The sequence below is a fragment of the Stegostoma tigrinum genome, chromosome 3 (assembly GCF_030684315.1).
Source record: "Stegostoma tigrinum isolate sSteTig4 chromosome 3, sSteTig4.hap1, whole genome shotgun sequence".
Taxonomy (NCBI): Eukaryota; Metazoa; Chordata; class Chondrichthyes; order Orectolobiformes; family Stegostomatidae; genus Stegostoma; species Stegostoma tigrinum.
This window is the reverse complement of record NC_081356.1, coordinates 139,529,195-139,550,382: the sequence shown is the minus strand read 5'-3', so window position 1 is coordinate 139,550,382 and position 21,188 is coordinate 139,529,195. Positions and strand designations below refer to the sequence as shown.

The following is a 21,188-nucleotide window of genomic DNA, read 5'->3' as shown; positions in this document are numbered from 1 at the left end:
TGTATGAGGTCGAAAACATTCCCTCTCATTTCCCTTATTTCCTTGGCATCCGGTAATATTCTCAATAATCACTGAGCAGAAATATTTATTAAAAATCTGCCTCATCTCCTGTGGTTCCGCATATAGACAGCCACAAAGAAGCCATAAATGGTGTAACGTCAAACCAAAAACAGCAAACATGTTGCTGGGAATGTGGTTTAGGCACCCTGACAGTCCAAGAGAAATGGATATGTAGGCAAATTTCAGGAAAGAGCAGGAGTAAAACGCTAGTGATGGTGGGGGATTTCAACTTCCCCAACATAAACCAGGGTAATCCCAGTGTGAAAGATTTAGAGGGAGCAAAATTCTTAAAATGCATCCAGGGCAGCTTTCTGAGCCAATAATGTAGAAGGCCCTACAAAAGATGGGGTGGCCCTGGACCGAGCAAGAGATGAAGAATCAGTGTGATAGTATCTTGCAAACAGAGATCATAACTCCATTTGATTCCGAATTGTTTACGGAAAAGGACAAGTTAGAAATTAGGGCAAGTCAATTTTAATAAGATCAGATATGGCTTGACCAGAGTAGACTTGGAGCTGATACTTTCCTGTCTCAGAACAGTGGGATGGACATTCAAGAAAGGAATATGCAGAATACAGGACCAACATGTTCCAATTTTTAAAAAAGGATAGGACCATCAAGTGCAGCAAACTCTGGATATCAAGGGATATACAGCATTTGTTTAAGAGAAAAAAGGAGGCCTATGGCAGAAACAGCAGAACCCCAGAGAAGTCCAGAATGTTCAAGGAAAAACTTAAAAAGGAAATGAAGACAGTAGCAAAGGGACATGAAAGAGTATGGCAGGTAAAATGAATGAAAATCCTAAGTTATTTTACCAGTACTTGAAGGGGAAAGGGGAAAGAGTTGGGCCCATTAAGGCCCACAATGGTAATTTGTGCATGGAGCCAGAGAATGTTGGTAGGGTTTTAAGTGAGCACTGTATTTCAGTGTTCATTACTGAGAGGGAAAATGCTGACAGAGAGGAAGTTCTGAGCAGTCTTGAGCAAATATCCCAGGCTTTTGAGGGAGGCAAGGGATGAAGTAGCTGGTTTTGTGCAAGGAAAATCATGTTGCACAAACTTGATTGAGTTTTTTGAGGAAGTTACCAAAGAGATTGATGATGGTACAGCAGTAGATGTTGTTTGTTTGGATTTTAGTAAAGCCTTTGACAAAGTTCCACATGGTACACGAATTAGTAAAGTTCAGCCACATGGGATCCAAAATGAGCTTAGCAACTGGACACAGAATTGGCTTAACAGCAGGAGACAGAGCACAATGGTGGAGGGTTGGTTTTTGTACTGGAGGCCTGTCACCAGCTGTGTTCCACGGGATCAGTTCTGGTTCCTCTTCTGTTTGTCATTTATATAAATAACTTGGATGAGACTACTGAAGGCATGGTTAGTAAGTTTGTGGATGTCACCAAAATTGGTAGCCATGATGTGGAGCTGCCAGTGTTGGACTGGGGTGGACAAGGTCAGAAATCAGAAGATACCAGGTTTATTTGAAAACACAAGCTTTTGGAGTGTAGCCCCTTGGTCAGGTGAAGTGAGAAAGAAGCAAACAGAATTTATGAGTAACAGATCAAAGGACCACAAAACTGATGAGGATGTATTAAACAAACCTAAAATTCTGTTAGATCTTTAACCAATTAGAAGGTTTTAATTGATTAATATGTGTATGTAAATCCATGAATCTCATTGCCCTGAGAGAACTAAAGGTTTTATCAATGCAAAGAACTGGTGATATATTGGTGAGGCAATGCATGTTATGTGCGAGGCCTTGTTTAGAATCTGTTTGTGTTCTGCTTTGACTGGTTTTATTTCTAAAATAGGAATTTATAAAGCACCACATTGACTGACTGTCTAGAAATTATGTGCTTTTTGAACAAAATAGAATGCGTCTGCAAATATAAGCTCACCCTATAGATTTATGTGTGTGTGTGTGTGTGCGCGCGCGCGCGCGCACACGCACAGGCCCTTCGGCCCGTGATGTGCTGAACATGATGCCAAATTAAACAAAGACTTTTTTTTTAAACAGAGAGTGGTGGGTGCCTGAGGAGTCAGTAGAAGCAGATCCTATTATGTCTTTTAAAGAGAATCTTGACAAATACATAAATAGGATGGGAAGAGGGGGATGCGGTCCCCAGAAAGGAGGAGGTTTTAGTTGTGACAGGCAGCATGTCAGCACAGGGTTGAAGGGCCTGTTCCTGTGCTGTAATTTTCTATCTTCTTAATTGCTTTTGCCTGCCCTTGGTTCATATCCATCCGTCCCTCGCATATTCATGTGCTTAACTAAAAGTCCCTTAAATTCCCCTATCGTACCTGCCTCCACCACCACCCTAGCGGTGCATTCCAGATATCTACCACTTTCTCTAAAAGAAACTTGCCCCTCACATCTCCTTTGAACTTGCTCCTTTCACCTTATATCCAAGTCTTCCAGTTTTAGACATTTCAACTCTAGGCAAAAGATTCAGACGTCAACCCTATCTATGTATCTCATAATTTAATAGACTTCGATCAAGTCTCTCCTCGGGCTCTGCTGCTCCAGAGAAACAAGCCGAGTTTTTCTAGCCTCTCCTTAGAGCTCATACCCTCAAATCCAGGCAATAGCCTGGTAATAAAACAAAGTTGCTGGAACAGCTCAGCAGGTCAGGCAGTACCTGTGAAGGAAGAAACAGAGTTAACATTTCAGGTCCGGTGACCCTTCTTCAGAACTGGACCAAAAATGTTAACTCTGTTCTGTCCTTCACAGATGCTGCCAGACCTGCTGAGCTTTTCCAGCAACTTTGTTTTTGTTCCTGATTTACAGCATCCGCAGTTCTTTCGTTTTTTATTTAACATCCTGGTAAGCCTTCTCTGCATCCTCTCTAAAGCCTCCACATCCTTCCTGTAATGTGGCAACCAGAACTGAATGCAATACTCTAAGTGTGGCCTAATCAAAGTCTTATAAAGCTGTAACATGACATTCTCTTGTACTCAATTCCTCAACCAATAAAGGCAAGTGTAATTTCCACCTTCTTTATTACCACATCTAATTGTGTGGCCACTTTCAGGGGGCTCTGGACTTGAACCCCAAGATAATTCTATACATCAACACTATTCAGGGTCTGTTAACCATATACTTTAACATCTGATCTCCCTAAGTGCAGCGCCTCTCACTTACCTGGATTAAACTCCATCTACCATTTCTCTACCCCCCGCTGTATCCTTTGACAACCTTCTTCACTATCCACAACTCCACCAGTCTTTGTATTGCCTGCATACTTACTAGCTCACCCATCTACATTTACATCTAAGTTATTTATATACATCACAAACAGCGGAGGTCTCAGTACAGATCCCTGCGGAACACCATTAGTCACTAACCTCCAGCCAGAAAAACACCCTTCCACCACTACCCTCTGTCTTCTACAGAAAAATCAATTCGAAATCCACATGGCCAAGTCACCATAGATCCCATGCATCTTAATCTTCTGGATATAATTAAGTAACCCACCAACTCATGTTATTGCTCGACAGGGATCCAAAACAGGGGTGGATTTGTTCCAATGCCATCAAGGGGAAAGCCATTGGCTATGTCTGGAAGAAATGATCAAAAAAGAGCCCATACCGTGTGGATTTGCCTCGAGAACTGCTCATTGTCTATCCTACCAGTGAATAACCAAATGTTTAAGTATGCCTTTGTGGGAGATGTCTGTTATGTTCCCGCAGCAGCCTCAGGACACCAAAACAGAAGGAAATGGTGTACCTCAGATAGAAAGAATGTGGCTATCAGCAAGATCTTTTCAGACACAGAGTCATAGAGCCATACAGCATAGAAACAGACCATTTGGTCCAACTCGCCCATGCTGACCAGATACCCTAAATTAATCTAGTCCCATGTGCCAGCATTTGCCCCAAATCCCTCTAAACCCTTCCTATTCACATACCCATCCAGACACCTTTCAAATATTCTAATTGTACCCATGCCCACCACTTCCTTTGGCAGCTGACTCCATACATGCACCATCCTCTATTTGAAAACATTGTCTCTTACGTCCCTTTTAAATATTTTCCCTCTCATCTTGAGCCTATACCTGCTAGTTTTGGACGCTCCCCAGCCTGGGGGAAAGGCCTTAGCTATTCAGCTTTTCCATGCCTCTTATGATTTTATAAACCTCTTCAAGATCACCTCTCAGCCTCCAACACTCCAGGGAAACTAGCTCCAGTCTATTTAGCCTCTCCCTATAGCTCAAACCCTCCAACCCTGGATACATCCTTGTAAATCTTTTCTGAATGTTTTCACATTTCACAACCTCCTTCCTGTAGCAAGGAGACCAGATTTCAATGCAGTATTCCAAAAGCAGCCTAAACAATATCCCATACAGCTGCAACATGACCTCCCAGCTCGTATACTCAATGCACTAACCAATAAAGGGGAAGCATACCAAACATCATCTTCACTATCCTGTCTACCTGCAACTCTACTTTCAAGGAACTATGAATCTGCACTCCAATGTCTTTGTCCAGCAACACTCCCCATGTGTATAAGTCCTGTCGTGATTTGCCTTTCCAGAATGCTACACCTCACATTAGCATTTTAACCGTTAGCCACCAAATTCTGTTAAAGCCATAACCCAATGAGAAACTGCACCTGACTTTATCCGTCCACCCAATTGCTACAAATTTAAGGCAGTTCGTGGCCATGGAATTTCCACCTATTCCACACCACTGAAGACTGAATGAAGATCATTTTTGAAGAAAGGGACGTTATCCAGAAATGAGCAATATATGAGGAGATTAAAACTCACACAGAACAGGCAGATAGGAACTTACAGGCTCTAAGTTTCTTCAGACTGGTGACTGAACACTCAGGTGTTCAGAATTGTGTCTCATGTGATGTTTGCACTGCAACTTGTTATACTTATTGTTTTAATTGTCTTATTTTGTTTGTTGCAACAGCAATTATAAATCGGAAGGGACTAACAACAGGGACTGGACTTTGTTACCAACAGATAGCTCACATGGAAAAGGGTTTGTAGTTGTTGCTTGTTATAGGTTAGAAATAATAGACGTAGCTGGCTCGTAGTATTTGTTACAAATCATTCATTGAAATTGATATTATGCATATCTTACAAGTTGTAAAAAGCATATGACAATATATTTACCACAGTACAGAAGGAAAAGTAAGAAAGATATTGTAAACTGACTTGTAACATTGATTACACTTATGACTATGGTTCTGGTAAGTACTATGATCTAATTGGCATTTTAATTAATATAATGAAGTAATGCTTTACCGAGAATACATTTGGAAGATCAAATTCAAGGGCGAACTATACAGTAAATGGAAAAGTCCGAGGGAAAATTGATGAACAGAGAAATCTGGGCGTTCAGGTCTATTGTTCCCTGGAGGTGACAACGCAGGTCAATAAAGTGGTCAAGAAGGCAGACGGCATGCTTTCCTTCATTGGACAGGGTATTGAGTACAAGAGTTGGCAGGTCATGTTGCAGTTGTTATAGGACTTTGGTTCGGCCACATTTGGAGTACTGTGTACAGTTCTGGTTGCCACATTACCAAAAGGATGTGGATGCTTCGGAGAGGGTGCAGAGGAGGTTCACCAGGATGTTGCCTGGTATAGAGGGTGCTAGCAATGAAGAGAGGTTGAATAGATTAGGATTATTTTCATTAGAAAGACGGAGATTGGGGGGGACCTGATTGAGGTCTACAAAATCATGAGGGGTATAGATAGGGTGGATAGCAAAAAGCTTTTTCCCCACAGTGGGAGACTCAATTACTAGGGGTCATGAGTTTAAAGTGAGAGGAGGGAAGTTTAAGGGAGATATGCGTGGAAAGTTCTTTACCTAGAGGGTGGTGGGCGCCTGGAATGCGTTGCCAGCGGAGGTGGTAGACGCAGACACGTTCGCGTCTTTTAAGATATATTTGGACAGGTACATGGATGGGCAGGGAGCAAATGGACACAGACCATTAGAAAATAGATGACAGGTTAGACAGTGGATCTTGATTGGCGCAGGATGGAGGGCCGAAGGGCCTGTTCCTGTGCTGTAGGCTTCTTTGTTTCTTTGTTTAATACATTGCTGTAAGCAGGTAATGCTCACCAGAGTCCGGAGGTGCCCTGGAGGATGCAGCAAACCCAGTAGGAAAGTTCCTCAAATAAATGTTTGAGATCAAAAAGGTGGGGGGAGGTGTTGGTTAAGGGTGAAGCTAACTGAAACTGATGGGTTGTTTTCTGGGTAGAATTATGTTGAGTCATTCAGGGCTACTAAGAGCTAAAATTGCAAAATATCAATAACTCCTGTCTCTACCAAATAAGACAGGCATTTGGACAAAACATTCAGATAATAATTCCAAAAAAGGCATATATTTGACACAGACACCTGTGTATAAAAAGACAGAAAATTTCTTTGTTCAGCAGAGCTTTAAGAAAAACACTACGGAGGTACTCAACAACAGGACGCTTGGTGAAGACTTTGAGAAGTTTCAGCCTGGGCAGCTGCCAACTCTCCTGGGTAATAACATTTGGTGTTTTGTTATAGAACCCAGGGTAGTGAAAAATGGTGAATCAGATATCTCTAGTAGTTCTAAGAGTGTGTTGTTTGTTTAAGTACTTAATAAATCGAGTTTTATAGAGCTCTAAAGGTCTCTGTTGTATCTTTGTCTTTTTTTTTATTCACTCACGGGATGAGGGTATCACTGGATTAGCGGCATTTATTGCCCATCCATAATTGCCCAGAGCACAAGTAACAGTCAATCACATTGCAATGGTTCTGGAGACCAGATCAGGCAAGGATGGCAGTTTCCTTCCCTAAAGGAGGTTAGTGAACCAGATGGGTTTTTCCTGACAATCAACAATGGATTCATGGTCATCATTAGATTTTTAATTCCAGATATTTATTGAATTCAAATTCCACCATCTGTCATGGTGGGATTCGAAGCCTGGTCCCCAAAACATTACCTGGGTCTCTGGATTGACCGTCCAGTGATAATGCCACTAGGCCATTGTCTCCTTCCTCACTGAACTTGTGCTGTGTGTGGGGAGGTTAAGTTATTCTATTTTATCTTCATTACTTTTTATAAAAGGTCTGTGAAGCCACATTTCATTCTGGGATCCAATTTGCTCAGTCATAACATAAACTGGGATCGTAACACGTTATCGTCGTTTGTATTTTCAACTCGACATGTCAGATGTACTGTTTCATCTTTCTGTCACTTTTATGCAGAGGAAGCTTTCCTTTGTGTAACCCTGCATTGTGCTTCTCCTGTATTTGATGGGTACAATGGAAAGGGAGACTTACTTCAATTCCATAACAGTCAAGGGTGTTTACCCTGTGTCTAAACTTGTCATGTGAGTGTTTAATGTGAATCACGTGGAGAGACAGCGGGAACTGCAGATTCTGGAGAATCTGAAATAACAAGATGTGGAACTGGATGAACAGAGCAGGTCAAGCAGCATCAGAGGAGCAGGAAAGCTAACATTTCGGGCATAGACCCTTCTAGGGTCTAGGGCCGAAACATCAGCTTTCCTGCTCCTCTGAAGCTGCTTGACCTGCTGTGTTCATCCAGCTCTACGCCTTGTTATTTCTGAATCACGTGGAGAGTGCTTTACTTTTAGTTTAAAAGAGAGGGAAGTTTAATTTGAAAAATACAGAGGTTTTATCTCTGTATCTAACCTTATACTGTCCCTGGCCTGACAGTGTTTCATGGACACAGTGTTCAGACAGCGTTACTTTCAGTTTAAAAGGATGGAGCGAGCACTACCTCTGTACCCAACCACATTTTGCTTAAACATGGTGGCTCAGTGGTTAGCACTGCAGCCTCACAGCACCAGGAACCCAGTTTCGATTCCAACCTTGGGCGACTGTCTGTGTGGAGTTTGCACATTCTCCCCGTGTCTATGTGGGTTTCCTCCGTGTGCTCTGGTTTCCTCCCACAGTCCAAAGATGTGCAGGCTAGGTGGATTGGCCATGCTAAATTGCCCGTGGTGTTCAGGAGTGTGTGGGTTAGAGGGCAATGGGTCTCGGTGGGATGCTTCAAAAGGGCGGTGTGGACTTGCTGGGCCGAAACGCCTGTTTCCACACTGTAGGGAATCTAATCTAATCTAATCTAGACTGCAAGTGTTTGAGGGGGACACTTTCAAGGGAACTCTACTTTCAGTTTAAAAATATAGGAGTAGCTTTACTTTGTAGCTAACTGATGCTGTAGCTGTCCTGGGACTGTTTGATGAGGACAGTGTACCGGAAGCTTCACTGTGTATCCAGTCCCATCACACATGATTAGTGTCAGTTTCCATCACTCACCAAACCCGGAGAATCCCATTATGGCACCAACGTCAGGATCGGTCATTTCAATGTCAGCTGAAACCTAAAAACAAAGAGTTAAAATCAAGGAGAGCTATCACTCCCCCAGAACTGCTCTCAATCTCCCCATCAATCGTTTCAGACACAACACTTCCATCCTTTAATTGTCCCCTGAACACCATTGCATAGATGCTTCCAAGCCTGGTAAAAGCTCTAAGAATAGGATCCCAGTCCTGGGTCTGGCAGACATATTACTCTGGGATTTCTCACTCTATTTCTCTTTCAATCTTCCTCACTCTTTTCCCTAATACCCTTATGCTGTCAGCTGGGAAGTTCTGCTAGCCTTTTTGTACAGTGTTATAAAGCGTCACAATGTATGATTATTGTTTTGGAGCTGGAGTCCGTAAGTGGCGGAAAACAGGATTATAGCTTTCTAGTTTGAAAAATAACTTATGGGAATTCATGGGATTTCAGCCAAATGACCAGCATATCTCCTGAGACAATAATTCCTGAAATCTTTAATGATTTCAGTTTAATAACTAACAAAGAATGAGAGAGAAAGAGAAACCCAAACTTAGGGATACAGCATAACAGCAGAGATCCTATCATTAGCAGTCTCCAAGCAGTCAAGGCTGGTAGAAATCCTGAGGTGCTTAGAAGTCAGTCACAAGTTCTCCAGAAGCAGAAGGCTTTTGGGTAGTCAACAGAGAAAGCGAGACATCCGATAAGCATGTCATAGAAACACCGAAACAGTCAGAGTAATACAGCATAGAAACAGGCCCTTCGGCCCAAACTGGTCCATGCTGGCAACAGTGCCCACTCAGCTGGTTTCATTTGCCCATATTTCGTCCATTTTCCTCCAAACCCTTCCCGTCCACATATCTATCCTAATGTTTTTCAAATGTTGCTACTGTGCCTGCCTCAACCAGTTTCTCTAGCAGCCCATTCCGTATTCACACCAGTCTCTGCGTGAAGTTGTCATCCCTCAGGTACTTCTTAAATCTTTACCCCCCTCACTTTAATCCTATAGCCTCCTCGAGTTTTCAATTCCCCATCCCTGGGATAAAAGACTATATTCATTCATCCCACCAATGTCCCTCATGATTTTGTACACCACAATAATACCATCCCTCACTATCCTACGTTCCAAGGAATAGTCCTATCCCGGCCAATGCCTCCCTGTAACTCAGACCTACTAATCCTGGCTACATTCTCATAAAACTTCTTTGCACACTCTCCACTTTTAATGGTAACATAACATCCCAACTCCTGTACTCATTGCTTGGAAAGGATTATAAGAGATAGAATTTATAATCATCTAGAAAGGAATAATTTGATCAGGACAGTCAACACGGTTTTCTGAAGGGTACGTCATGCCTCAGAAACCTTATTGAGTTCTTTGAGAAGGTGACCAAACAGGTGGATGAGGGTAAAGCGGTTGATGTGGTGTATGTGGATTTCAGTAAAGCGTTTGATAAGGTTCCCCACGACAGGCTATTGCAGAAAATATGGAGGCATGGGATTGAGGGTGATTTAGTGGTTTGGATCAGAAATTGGCTTGCTGGAAGAAGAGAGGATGGTGGTTGATGGGAAATGTTCATCCTGGAGTTCAGTTACTAGTGGTATACCGCAAGGGTCTGTTTTGGGGCCACTGCTGTTTGACATTTTTATACATGACCTAGATGAGGGCATAGAAGGATGGGTTAGTAAATTTGCAGATGACACTGAAGTCGGTGGACGTGTGGATAGTGCAGAAGGATGTTGCAGGTTACAGAGGGACATAGATACGCTGTAGAGATGGGCTGAGAGGTGGAAAATGGAGTTTAATGCGGAAAAGTGTGAGGTGATTCCCTTTGGAAGGAGTAACAGGAATACAGTGTACTGAGCTCAAGGTAAGATTCTTGGTAGTGTGGATGAGCAGAGATATTGCGGTGTCCATGTGCATAGATCCCTGAAAGTTGCCACCCAGGTTGATAGGGTTGTTAAGAAGGCATACAGTGTGTTAGGTTTTATTGGTGGAGGGATTGAGTATCCAGAGCCATGAGGTCACATTGCAGCTGTACAAAACTCTGGTACGGCCGCACTTGGAGCATTGCATACAGTTCTGGTCACCGCATTACAGGAAGGATGTGGAAGCATTGGAAAGGGTGCAGAGATTTACTAGGATGTTGCCTGGTATGGAGGGAAGGTCTTATGAAGAAAAGCTGAGGGACATGAGGATGTTTTCACTGGAAGGAAGAAGGTTAAGAGGTGACTTAATAGAGACATACTAGATGATCAGAGGATTAGATAGGGTGGACAGTGACAGCCTTTTTCCTCGGATGGAGATAGCTCGCATGAGAGGACATAGCTTTAAATTGAGGGGTGATAGATTTAGGGCAGATGTCAGAGGTAGGTTCTTTACTCAGAGAGTAGTAAGGGCGTGGAATGCTCTGCCTGCAACAGTGTGGACTCGCCAACTTTAGGAGCATTTAAATGGTCATTGGATTAACATATGGATGATAATGGAATAGTATAGGTTAGATGGGCTTCAGATTGGTATGACAGGTCAGTGCAACAGCGAGGGTCAAAGGGCCTGTACTGTGCTGTAATGTTCTGTGTTCTATGAAGTCCAGGATGCTAAATGCCTTCTTCACCACCATGTCTACCTGTGACACTGCTTTCAATGAACAATGTACTTGTATTCCTAGGTTCCTATGTTCCACAACACTCCCCAGGACATAGAACATAGAACATTATAGCACAGTACAGGCCCTTCAGCCCTCAACGTTGTGCCGACCTGTCACACCGATCTCAAGCCCATCTAACCTACACTATTCCATGTACATCCATATACTTGTTCAATGACGACTTAAATGTACTTAAAGTTGGCGAATCGACTACCGTTGCACGCAAAGCGTTCCATTCCCTTACTACTCTCAGAGTAAAGAAACTACCTCTGACATCTGTCCTATATCTTTCACCCCTCAATTTAAAGCTATGCCCCCTCGTGCTCGCTGTCACCATCCTAGGAAAAAGGCTCTCCCTATCCACCCTATCTAACCATCTGATTATTTTATATGTCTCAAAAGGACCTTACCATTTACTGTAGAAGTCCTACTTTGGTTTGACTTCCCAAAGTGCAACACCTCACACTTATCTGTATTGAATTGCATTTGCTAATCCTCAGCTGACTTCCCCATCCGATCAAGATCCCTCTGTAATTTTTGATAGCTTTCCTCACTATCAATGATACCTCTTAATTTTGTATCATCCACAAACTTACCAATCCTGCCTTGTACATTCACATCCAGATCATTTATGTAAATAACAAATAACGAAGGTCCCAGCAAAAACCCCTGTGGCACAGCACTAATCACAGACCTCAGGTCTCAGAAACAATCTTTAACCATCACCCTCTGCTTCTTATCTTTGAGCCAATTATGAATCCAATTAGCTAGATCTCCCTGGATCCCGTGTGACCTAACCTTCATGACTAACCTATCATATGGGACCTTGTCAAAGCTCTTACTAAAGTCCATACTGACAACATCCACGGCCCTACTCTCATCTATCTCCTTGGTTACCACTTCAAAAATCTCAAAGATTTGTCACACATGACTTCCGGTGCACAAATCCATGCTAACTATCCCTAATCAGACCTTAACTATCCATTAGTAGGTTGATCCTGTCCCTCAGTATCCTCTCCAATAACTTGCCTACCACTGATGTCAGGCTCACTGGCCTGTCTTTGCTATCTTTCTTTAACAATGGAACAACATTAGCCACCCTCCAGTCTTCTGGAACTTCACCAGTGGCTAAAGATGAAGCAAAAATCTCTACAAGAGCCTCTGCAATTTCTTCCCTAGCCTCCCACAACATCTGAGGATGGACCTGATCAGGCCCCGGGGATTTATCCACCTTAATGCGCATTAAGGCTGCAAACACCTCCTCTATGCTAATGTGCATGCGGTCAAAAACGTCCCCACTTGTTTCCATTATTTCCCTAGCATCCATGATTCTCACCTCAGTGAACACTGAGGAGAAATATTTATTAAAATTCTTCCCCATCTCCTATGGTTCTACATATAGGCAGCCTTGCTGATCTTTGAGATTAGTTTTTCTCTTCCTAGACCCCTGCCTTTTACTCTTAATATAGCTATAGGACCCCTTGGAATTATCTTTAACTTTATCTGCCAGATCCATCTCATACCCTCTCTTTGTTCTTCTGATTTCCCTCATAAGTGTGCTCCTACACTTTTTACAATTATCCAGGAATTCACTTGAATTTGATAGCTTAAACCCAATATATGCCTTCTTTTTCCTGACCAGAGCTTCAATATCCCTCGTCAGCGAGGGGATCCTAAACCTACCAGCTTTTCCCTTCACCCTAACAGGGACATACTATCCCTGAACTCTTCATATCACACTTTCAAAAGCCTCCCATTTGTCAGTCATTCCTTCTCCTTCAGACTCACCCAATCAATCAATCTCTGCTAAATCCTGCCTAATGGCCCCAAAATTAGCCCTGCTCGAGTCCAGCACCTTAACCTGTGAGCCTGTCCTATCTTTTTCCGTAACTATGTTAAAATGAAGAGAGTTATGGCCATTGAGCCCACTGCACTCTCTAACAGACACTTCCGTCATTTGCTTGACCTCATTTCCTAAGAGGTGGTTCAGTGTTGCACCCTCCCGAGTACGGCGCTCTCCTTATTGATTTAAGAAACTTTCTTGGACACACATGACGCATTCCACCCCATCTGGACCTTTTACACTGTGGGTGATCCAATCAATTGGGGAAATTAAAATCTCTAACCAATACTATTCTCCAATTTCTACAGGTATCTGCAATCTACAAGGTAAGCATTTACGGAACCCATGTTAAGTAAGAGTGAGCAATTCATTTCAGATTATCTGGTAGAGACATGAACTGAAGAAAATACTTTCCAGGAAAAGTGAAACATCTGCCAATAGGAAACTCGACAGAGAATTTCTGAATTATCCCAGAGAAGAAGGAAGTTTCAGGGTGGAGAATACTGGACCAGTGGGAGATATCTGGACTTAAGAGCAGGATGAGTTTTAAAAAAGCCTATCATGATATCACAAGAAAACTGCAAGTTCTCAGGTTGAGGAGCCTGAGTGCAGAAGATAGATCCAAGAGTTGGCCATTTAACCCTTCAAGCCTGCTCTGACATTCAATATGACCTTGGCTGATTATGAAGCTCAAGACCCTAATCTCACTCTGTCCCATATCCTTTGATCCCTTTAGCCGCAAGAACTGTATGTATCTCCTTTCTGAAAACACAATGTTTTGGCCTCAACCACTTTCTGTGCCTAAGAATTCCTCAAAGTACCATTCTATGAATGATGAAATTTCTCCTCATCTCATTCCTGAAAGGTTTACCCCTTAATCTTAAATTAAGACCCCTGGTTCAAGACTCCTCCTATCATTGGAACAGCCTTCCTGCATCTAACCTGTCTTCCTGTTAGAATTTTTAGTTTTCTATGAGTTCAATATAAGAACAAACTGCAAGAGCTTCTATAGGTATTGCCTCGAATCCACTGGAGTGCTCCATGGAGGAGGACAACTATGGAGTCTTCCTGCTCCTGGAAGACATGAGAGTTAACTATTATGTAAGTAGCCACAAAGCGTACTACACAGAGCTGGAAAGGAACATTAAGCTAGTCCAGTCATTCTATGACAGTATGGGATGTCCATTCGTGTAGCCAAAGCTAAAGGCCTCTATTTCATCGAAAAGAAGATTTTTTGATATAAACATGGTAAGACCTGGAAGCCAATGTGGTGGCACCACGTCCCTCACTGTGTGGACAGTGTGATGACTTTTCTCACTGCCTCCCACTGTAGATTTACCTCAAAGAGCCGTTCCCAATCTATTTTGGTCAGAAGCTGCCTTATTTAAATAAAATCTGCATCAGCCCAATCCAAACCTTTATGAAAACCATCTTTCTTCTTTTCAATGACAAACTTAAAACATACATCATTGTGGTCACTATCACAAATACACCCCCACTATCAACTTGACAAGCTGTCTGGCTTAGTTTACCACAAATAGGTCCAGCACTGCACTGTCCTATGCTCTCCTGCGTACATTTCAAGAAACTGCCCTCACAAACCTTAATACTATGATTATCCCAATTAATGTCAGGTTGGTCAAAATCCCCTCATCTAATTACTCTGCTATTATTCTTACAAGCCTAAGTGGATTGACTATATATCTACTCAACTACCCACTGACTTTGACTTTGTAGGTTGATAATACATTCCCGACAGTGTAACTGACCTTATTTTTGTTTTTAAGTTTTACTCTAACTAATCATGTGACAACACCCTCAATTTTGCACCCTCCCTGCCCTGCCTGAAGATCCTGTACTCCAGAATGTTAAACTGTCCCTCCCTCAACCATGACTCTGTGATGGCAACAACTTTGTAGTTTCATATGTCAACCCACACCTTTCACTCATCCATCTTACTTTTAATACTAAAGAACAAAAAAAACAAAGAAAATTACACCACAGGAACAGGCCCTTCGGCCCTCCAAGCCTGCGCCAATCAAGATCCTCTGTCTAACCTGTCATCTATTTTCTATCGGTCTGTGTCCATTTGCTCCCTGCCCATCCATGTACCTGTCCAAATATATCTTAAAAGACGCTAACGTGTTTGCGTCTACCGCCTCCACTGGCAACGCGTTCCAGGCACCCACCACCCTCCGTGTAAAGAACTTTCCACGCATATCTCCCTTAAACTTTCCTCCTCTCACTTTGAACTCATGACCCCTAGTAACTGAGTCCCCCACTCTGGGGAAAAAGCTTTTTGCTATCCACCCTGTCTATACCCCTCATGATTTTGTAGACCTCCATCAGGTCCCCCCTCAATCTCCGTCTTTCTAATGAAAATAATCCTAATCTACTTAACCTCTCTTCATAGCTAGCACCCTCCATACCAGGCAACATCCTGGTGAACCTCCTCTGCACCCTCTCAGAAGCATCCACATCCTTTTGGTAATGTGGCAACCAGAACTGTACACAGTACTCCAAATGTGGCCGAACCAAAGTCCTATACAACTGCAATATGACCTGCCAACTCTTGTACTCAATACCCTGTCCAATGAAGGAAAGCATGCCATATGCCTTCTTGACCACCCTATTGACCTGCATTGTCACTTTCAGGGAACAATAGACTTGAACACCCAGATCTCTCAGTTCATCAATTTTCCCTTGGACTTTTCCATTTACTGTACAGTTCACTCTTGAATTTGATCTTCCAAAATGCATCACTCGCATATGCCCGGATTGAACTCCATTTGCCATTTATCTGCCCAACTCTCCAGTCTATCTATATTCTGCTGTAATCTCTGACAGTCCCCTTCACTATCTGCTACTCCAATGTTACTCTTGGCATTCAAGTAGAGGCTATCCAACCTTGTCCAATTCCCTCACCACTAAAATAAAAACCAAAAGAACTATGGATGCTGTAAGTCAGGATCAAAAACAAAGTTGCTGGAAAAGCTCAGCAGGTCTGGCAGCATCTGTGAAGACAAGAACATGTTTATTTAGTATTGGACATGCTGTTATTGTTTTCTTTGGAACAGCAGAGACTGAGGAGATACTTAATTGAGATGAACAAAATTGAGAGGCGCCTGGATAGGTTGGATGGGGGGTTGTGATTTGCTATTTACCTTTGCAGCGATTAGGGGGCAAGGACTTAAGCGATTGATGAGATCACAGAGGGATGTAGAGATATGGTCTGGAAATCACTTACTGAACACAAGTGACATGGTGCAATGACAACAATCTGGCTCTCAACCTTGACAAAACTGAAGAATTGATCATTGACTTCCGAAGGAGGAGAACACACCTCCATCTGCAACAAAGAAACTGAGGTTGAGAGGGTGGAGAGCGTGAAGGTCCTAGGAGCCATGATAAACCAACTACTTATCCTGGACTACCCAATTGATGTGATGATCAAGAAGGCACAAGAATACCTCTTCTTCCTCAGGTAGCTCAGGAATTTGCCATGTCCATAAGGACCTCATCAACTTCTACAGATGCACCATTTAAAGCATATTATCCTTGTGCATAACGGCCTGGTATGGAAAGTGCTCTGGCCAGGACCGTAAGAAACTACAAAAGGTGGTGTGCACAGCCGAGGTCATCACGGAAGACAACCTTCCATCCACGGACTCCATTTATACGGCTCGCTGCCACAGAAAGGCTACTAACATCATCAAAGACACATTGCACGTTGGTAATGATCTTCTACAACATTTTCATCAGGCAAAAGATACAGAAACCTGAACAGATGCACCAGCAGGTTCAGGAACAGCTTCTTCCCAGCCATTATTAGACTGATGCATAGGCTGGCTAGCGTCATATAACACTGGCCTTGCTAACGTTGATTGCACCTAGTGCATGCCCTGTGCAATGTAACCTGTAAGCGTCTGTCCAACTCTTTTTGATTTGTACATCCTTGCCGAGGATGGTCCGCTTCTATTGCTCGTAAACAAAGTTCTTCACTGTACTTTGATACACATAACAATAAATCAATCAAAGGCTCATCAAGGCAGAGAGGCAATCTCTCACCTTCCCCTCTTCCTCCCAATCTCTCACCTTCCCCTCTTCCTCCCAATCTCTCACCTTCCCCTCTTCCTCCCAACCTCAGACCTTCCCCTCTTCCTCCCAACCTCAGACCTTCCCCTCTTCCTCCCAATCTCTCACCTTCCCCTCTTCCTCACCGATTCCTCTCTGCGCAGATTGTCACGTACTCTGACCCGGATCAACTCGACAATCGCTTTCACTTCCGGCTGGGCGGAACGGGCCTCCCGGCGCCCTCTAGTGGCTGGGCGGAACGGGCCTCCCGGCGCCCTCTAGTGGCTGGGAGAACTGTTGCTAATTTCTCCCGAAGTCGCTCAATCTCCACAAACTGTATCAAGATCTTAGACAATAAAATGTGAAGCTGGATGAACACAACAGGCCAAGCAGCATCTCAGGAGCACAAAAGCTGACGTTTCGGGCCTAGACCCTTCATCAGAGAGGGGGATGGGGTGAGGGTTCTGAAATAAATAGGGAGAGAGGGGGAGGCGGACCGAAGATGGAGAAAAGAAGATAGGTGGAGAGGAGAGTATAGGTGGGGAGGTAGGGAGGGAAATCTTTTAACTGATTTGTTTGAAGTTGTGGTGAAGGAAGATGCTGATTTGTATTTATCCTTTCAAACAATAAACACAAATAGAGTATAATTAATTTTCTGGGCTGCGGGCATCCGTGGCTGGGCCAGCTGTTATTGTCCACAGAGTAGTTGAGTATCAAGCATGTGCTATAGGTCCGGGGTCACATGGAGACCAGACCGGGAAAGGATAGCAATATCCATCCTTTTCCTTTGAAATAGGTTCAAAATGCATCAGTGCTGGGGAATCTAAGTGTGTTTGTGCATGAATCAGAGAGTGTGGGTATGCACATGCAGCATACAATGAGGAAGACAAATAGAATTTTTTTTAGATTAGATTTTAGAATTTTTTTAGATTAGATTCCCTACAGTGTGGAAACAGACCCTTTGGCCCAACAAGTCCACATCGCCCCTTGGAGCATCCCACCCAGACCCGTTCCCCTATAACCCACTCACCCCTGAACACTACGGGCAATTTAGCACGGCCGATCCACCTAACCTGCACATTTTTGGACTGTGGAAGGAAACCGGAGCACCCGCAGGAAACCCACGCAGACACGGGGAGAATGTGCAAACTCCACACAGAGTCACCTGAGGCTGGAATCGAACCCGGGTCCCTGGCACTGTGAGGCTGCAGTGCTAACCACTGTGCCACCGTGCTGTCCAATCTCAGAATCTGAGTATTTTTTGTGAAAGGACTGGACTATAAAAATAATTGTGTTGTTACAATTGCAGAAGGCATCAGTAAGACCACACCTGGAAATATTGTCCAGTTTTTTTTTATTTCTTGACTTGAGGAAGGATGATGTGGTACTGGAAACAGCTCAGATGAAGTTCACCAAGTTGATTCCAGGGGTGTAAAGGCTTTCTGACAAAGATTGGGTGGCACGGTGGCTCAGTGGTTAGCACTGCTGCCTCACAGAGGCAGGGACTGAGGTTTGATTCTACCCATGAGCGACTTTCTCTGTGTAGTTTGCATATTCTCCCCGTGTCTGTGTGGGTTTCCTCCGAGTGCTCCAGTTTTCTCCCACAGTCCAAAGATGTGCAGGTTAGGTGGATTGGCCACGCTAAATTGGCCGTGGTGTTCATGGGTGTGTAGCTTAGGTGGGTTATAGGGGGATGGGTCGGTCTGGGCTTGTTGGGCCGAAAGGCCTGTTTCCACACTGTAGGGATTTAATGATACTTATATCTATGATAAAGAATGGCTAAATAGCTTGGGTTTATACTTAAGATCATAAGACCATAAGACATAGGAGTGGAAGTAAGGCCATTCAGCCCATCAAGTCCACTCTGCCATTTAAATCATGGCTGATGGACATTTCAACTCCACTTCCCTGCACTCTCCCCGTAGCCCTTGATTCCCTCTGAGATCAAGAATTTGTCGATCTCTGCCTTGAAGGCATCCAACGTCCCGGCCTCCACTGCGCTCCGTGGCAATGAATTCCACAAGTCCACCACTCTCCGGCTGAAGAAATGTCTCCTCATTTCCATTTTAAATTTACCCCCTCTAATTCTAAGGCTGTGCCCATGGGTCCTAGTCTCCCCGCCTAACGGAAACAACCTCCCAGCGTCCATACATTATCTTGTAAATTTCTATTAGATCTCCCCTCAACCTTCTAAACTCTAATGAATACAATCCCAGGATCCTTGGCCGTTCATCATACGTTAAACCTACCATTCCAGGGATCATCCGTGAGAATCTCCGCTGGACACGCTCCAGTGCCAGTATGTCCTTCCTGAGGTGTGGGGCCCAAAATTGGACACAGTATTCTAAATGGGGCCTAACTAGAGCCTTATAAAGCCTCAGAAGCACACCACTGCTTTTATATTCCAACCCTCTTGAGATAAACGACAACATTACATTCGCTTTCTTAATTACGGACTCTACCTGCAAGTTAACCTTTAGAGAATCCTGGACCAACACTCCCAGATCCCTTTGTACTTCTGCTTTACGAATTTTCTCACCATTTAGAGAATAGTCGATGCCTGTATTCTTTTTTCCAAAGTGCAAAACCTCACATTTACTCACCTTGAATTTCTTCAGCCATTTCCTGGACCACTCTCCTAAACTGTCTAAACCTTTCTGCAGCTTCCCCACCTCCTCAGTACTACCTGCCTGTCCACCTATCTTTGTATCATTGGCAAACTTCGCCAGAATGCCCCCAGTCCCTTCATCCAGATCATTAATATATATTTCATCGAAAGCTGAAGGGCCTGTACTGTGCTGTAATGTTCTACGTTCTAAGGTGAACAGCTGTGGCCCCAACATTGAACACTGCGGGACACTTGCCAGAGTTCGGAAGAATGAGGGGTGGGGGGATCTGATTAAAGTACATAAAATGCTAAAGGTGATTGATAAGGTGGTCATTGAACAGATGTTCTTCCTTGTGGGACAGTGTAAGAGATCATAAATATTGATTGAGAGGAGGTAGGTTCAAAACAGATAAGGAGAACCTACTTCTCTCAGAGGGTTGTAAATCTGGAATTCACTGCCCAGAGTGCAGTGGACGCAGAATCAATTAATAGATTCAAGAAAGGATTAGATATGTTTCTGATGAACAGCAGGATAAACAGCTGTGGGGAACAGGCAGGAAAGTGGAGTCGGGATCGGGATAAGATCAGCCATGGCCATGTTAAATAGTAGAGCTGCTTCAAAGGGCTCAGTTACCTACTTCAGCTCCGAATTCCAATGTTACCTATGACACTAATGAACCAAGTGGGTTTTTACAAAAATCGACAATGGTCATCATGACACTTTTAATTCCCAATTTTTGATTGAATTCAAAATACTTCATTTTTTAAATCCACTTGTAGGACATGGGTATCACTGGCAGGCCAACATTTATCATTCATCCGTAGATGCCCTTGAGAAGGCGATGGTGAGCTGCCTTCTTGAACCACTACAGTCCACCTGTGTAGGTAGACCCACAATGTCCTGAGGGAGGGAGTTCCAGGTTATTGACCAAGTGACAATGAAGGAATGACAATGTATTTCCAAGTCAGGAGTGAGTGGCTCGGAGGCAGATAGTAGTGTTCTCATGTATCTGCTGTCCTTGGACACAATAAGGACTGCAAATTCTGTATGCTAGGGTCAATAACTGTGGAGCTGGAAAAGCACAGCTGGTCAGACAGCATTTGAGGAACGGCAAAGTCACCATTTTGGGTTGAAATCCTTTGTCAGCACAGGAGGCTGAGGGGAGCTCAGAAATAAGTAGAGGGAGATTGGACTGGGGAGGGGAGTTGAAATGGAGAGAGGTGGAGGCAGGTTAGGGTGTCACTGTGGTTGGTCAGCAGGAAGAGTGGAGCCGGTAGGTAAGTGGAAAGATCGACAGGTTAGGGATGGAGAGATTTTGAAGCTGGTGATGCAGGTAGGGAGTAATTGTGGTTGGTCAGTGGGGTGGATAGGCAAGTCAGAAGATGGATAGGTTAGAACATAGAACATAGAACATAGAACAGTACAGCACAGAACAGGCCCTTCAGCCCACAATGTTGTGCCGACCATTGATCCTCATGTATGCACCCTCAAATTTCTGTGACCATATGCATGTCCAGCAGTCTCTTAAATGTCCCCAGTGACCTTGCTTCCACAACTGCTGCTGGCAACGCATTCCATGCTCTCACAACTCTCTGTGTAAAGAACCTGCCTCTGACATCCCCTCTATACTTTCCTCCAACCAGCTTAAAACTATGAC

At 43.6% G+C, this 21,188-nt stretch overlaps 1 protein-coding gene across 7 annotated transcripts in view; it reads right to left on the bottom strand.

Moving 5' to 3' along the window:
- Window positions 1-17,124, bottom strand: part of LOC125450885 (WD repeat-containing protein 70) — a 167,679-nt gene extending 150,555 nt beyond the window's left edge. For 5 of the 7 annotated variants that reach the window (XM_059645001.1, XM_059645004.1, XM_059645006.1 and 2 more), the window contains exons 1-2: window positions 17,052-17,124; window positions 8,337-8,400 (exon numbers count right to left, since the gene is read on the bottom strand). In XM_059645001.1, coding sequence (XP_059500984.1) covers window positions 8,337-8,382 — 46 coding nt within the window. In that variant the 5' untranslated portion in view covers window positions 8,383-8,400; window positions 17,052-17,124. Of the gene's footprint in view, window positions 1-8,336; window positions 8,401-16,916; window positions 16,926-17,051 lie in introns of those variants that run through there. The other 2 variants (XM_059645002.1, XM_059645003.1) reach the window with 2 other exon arrangements.
- Between the last annotated feature and the right edge of the window lie 4,064 nt (window positions 17,125-21,188).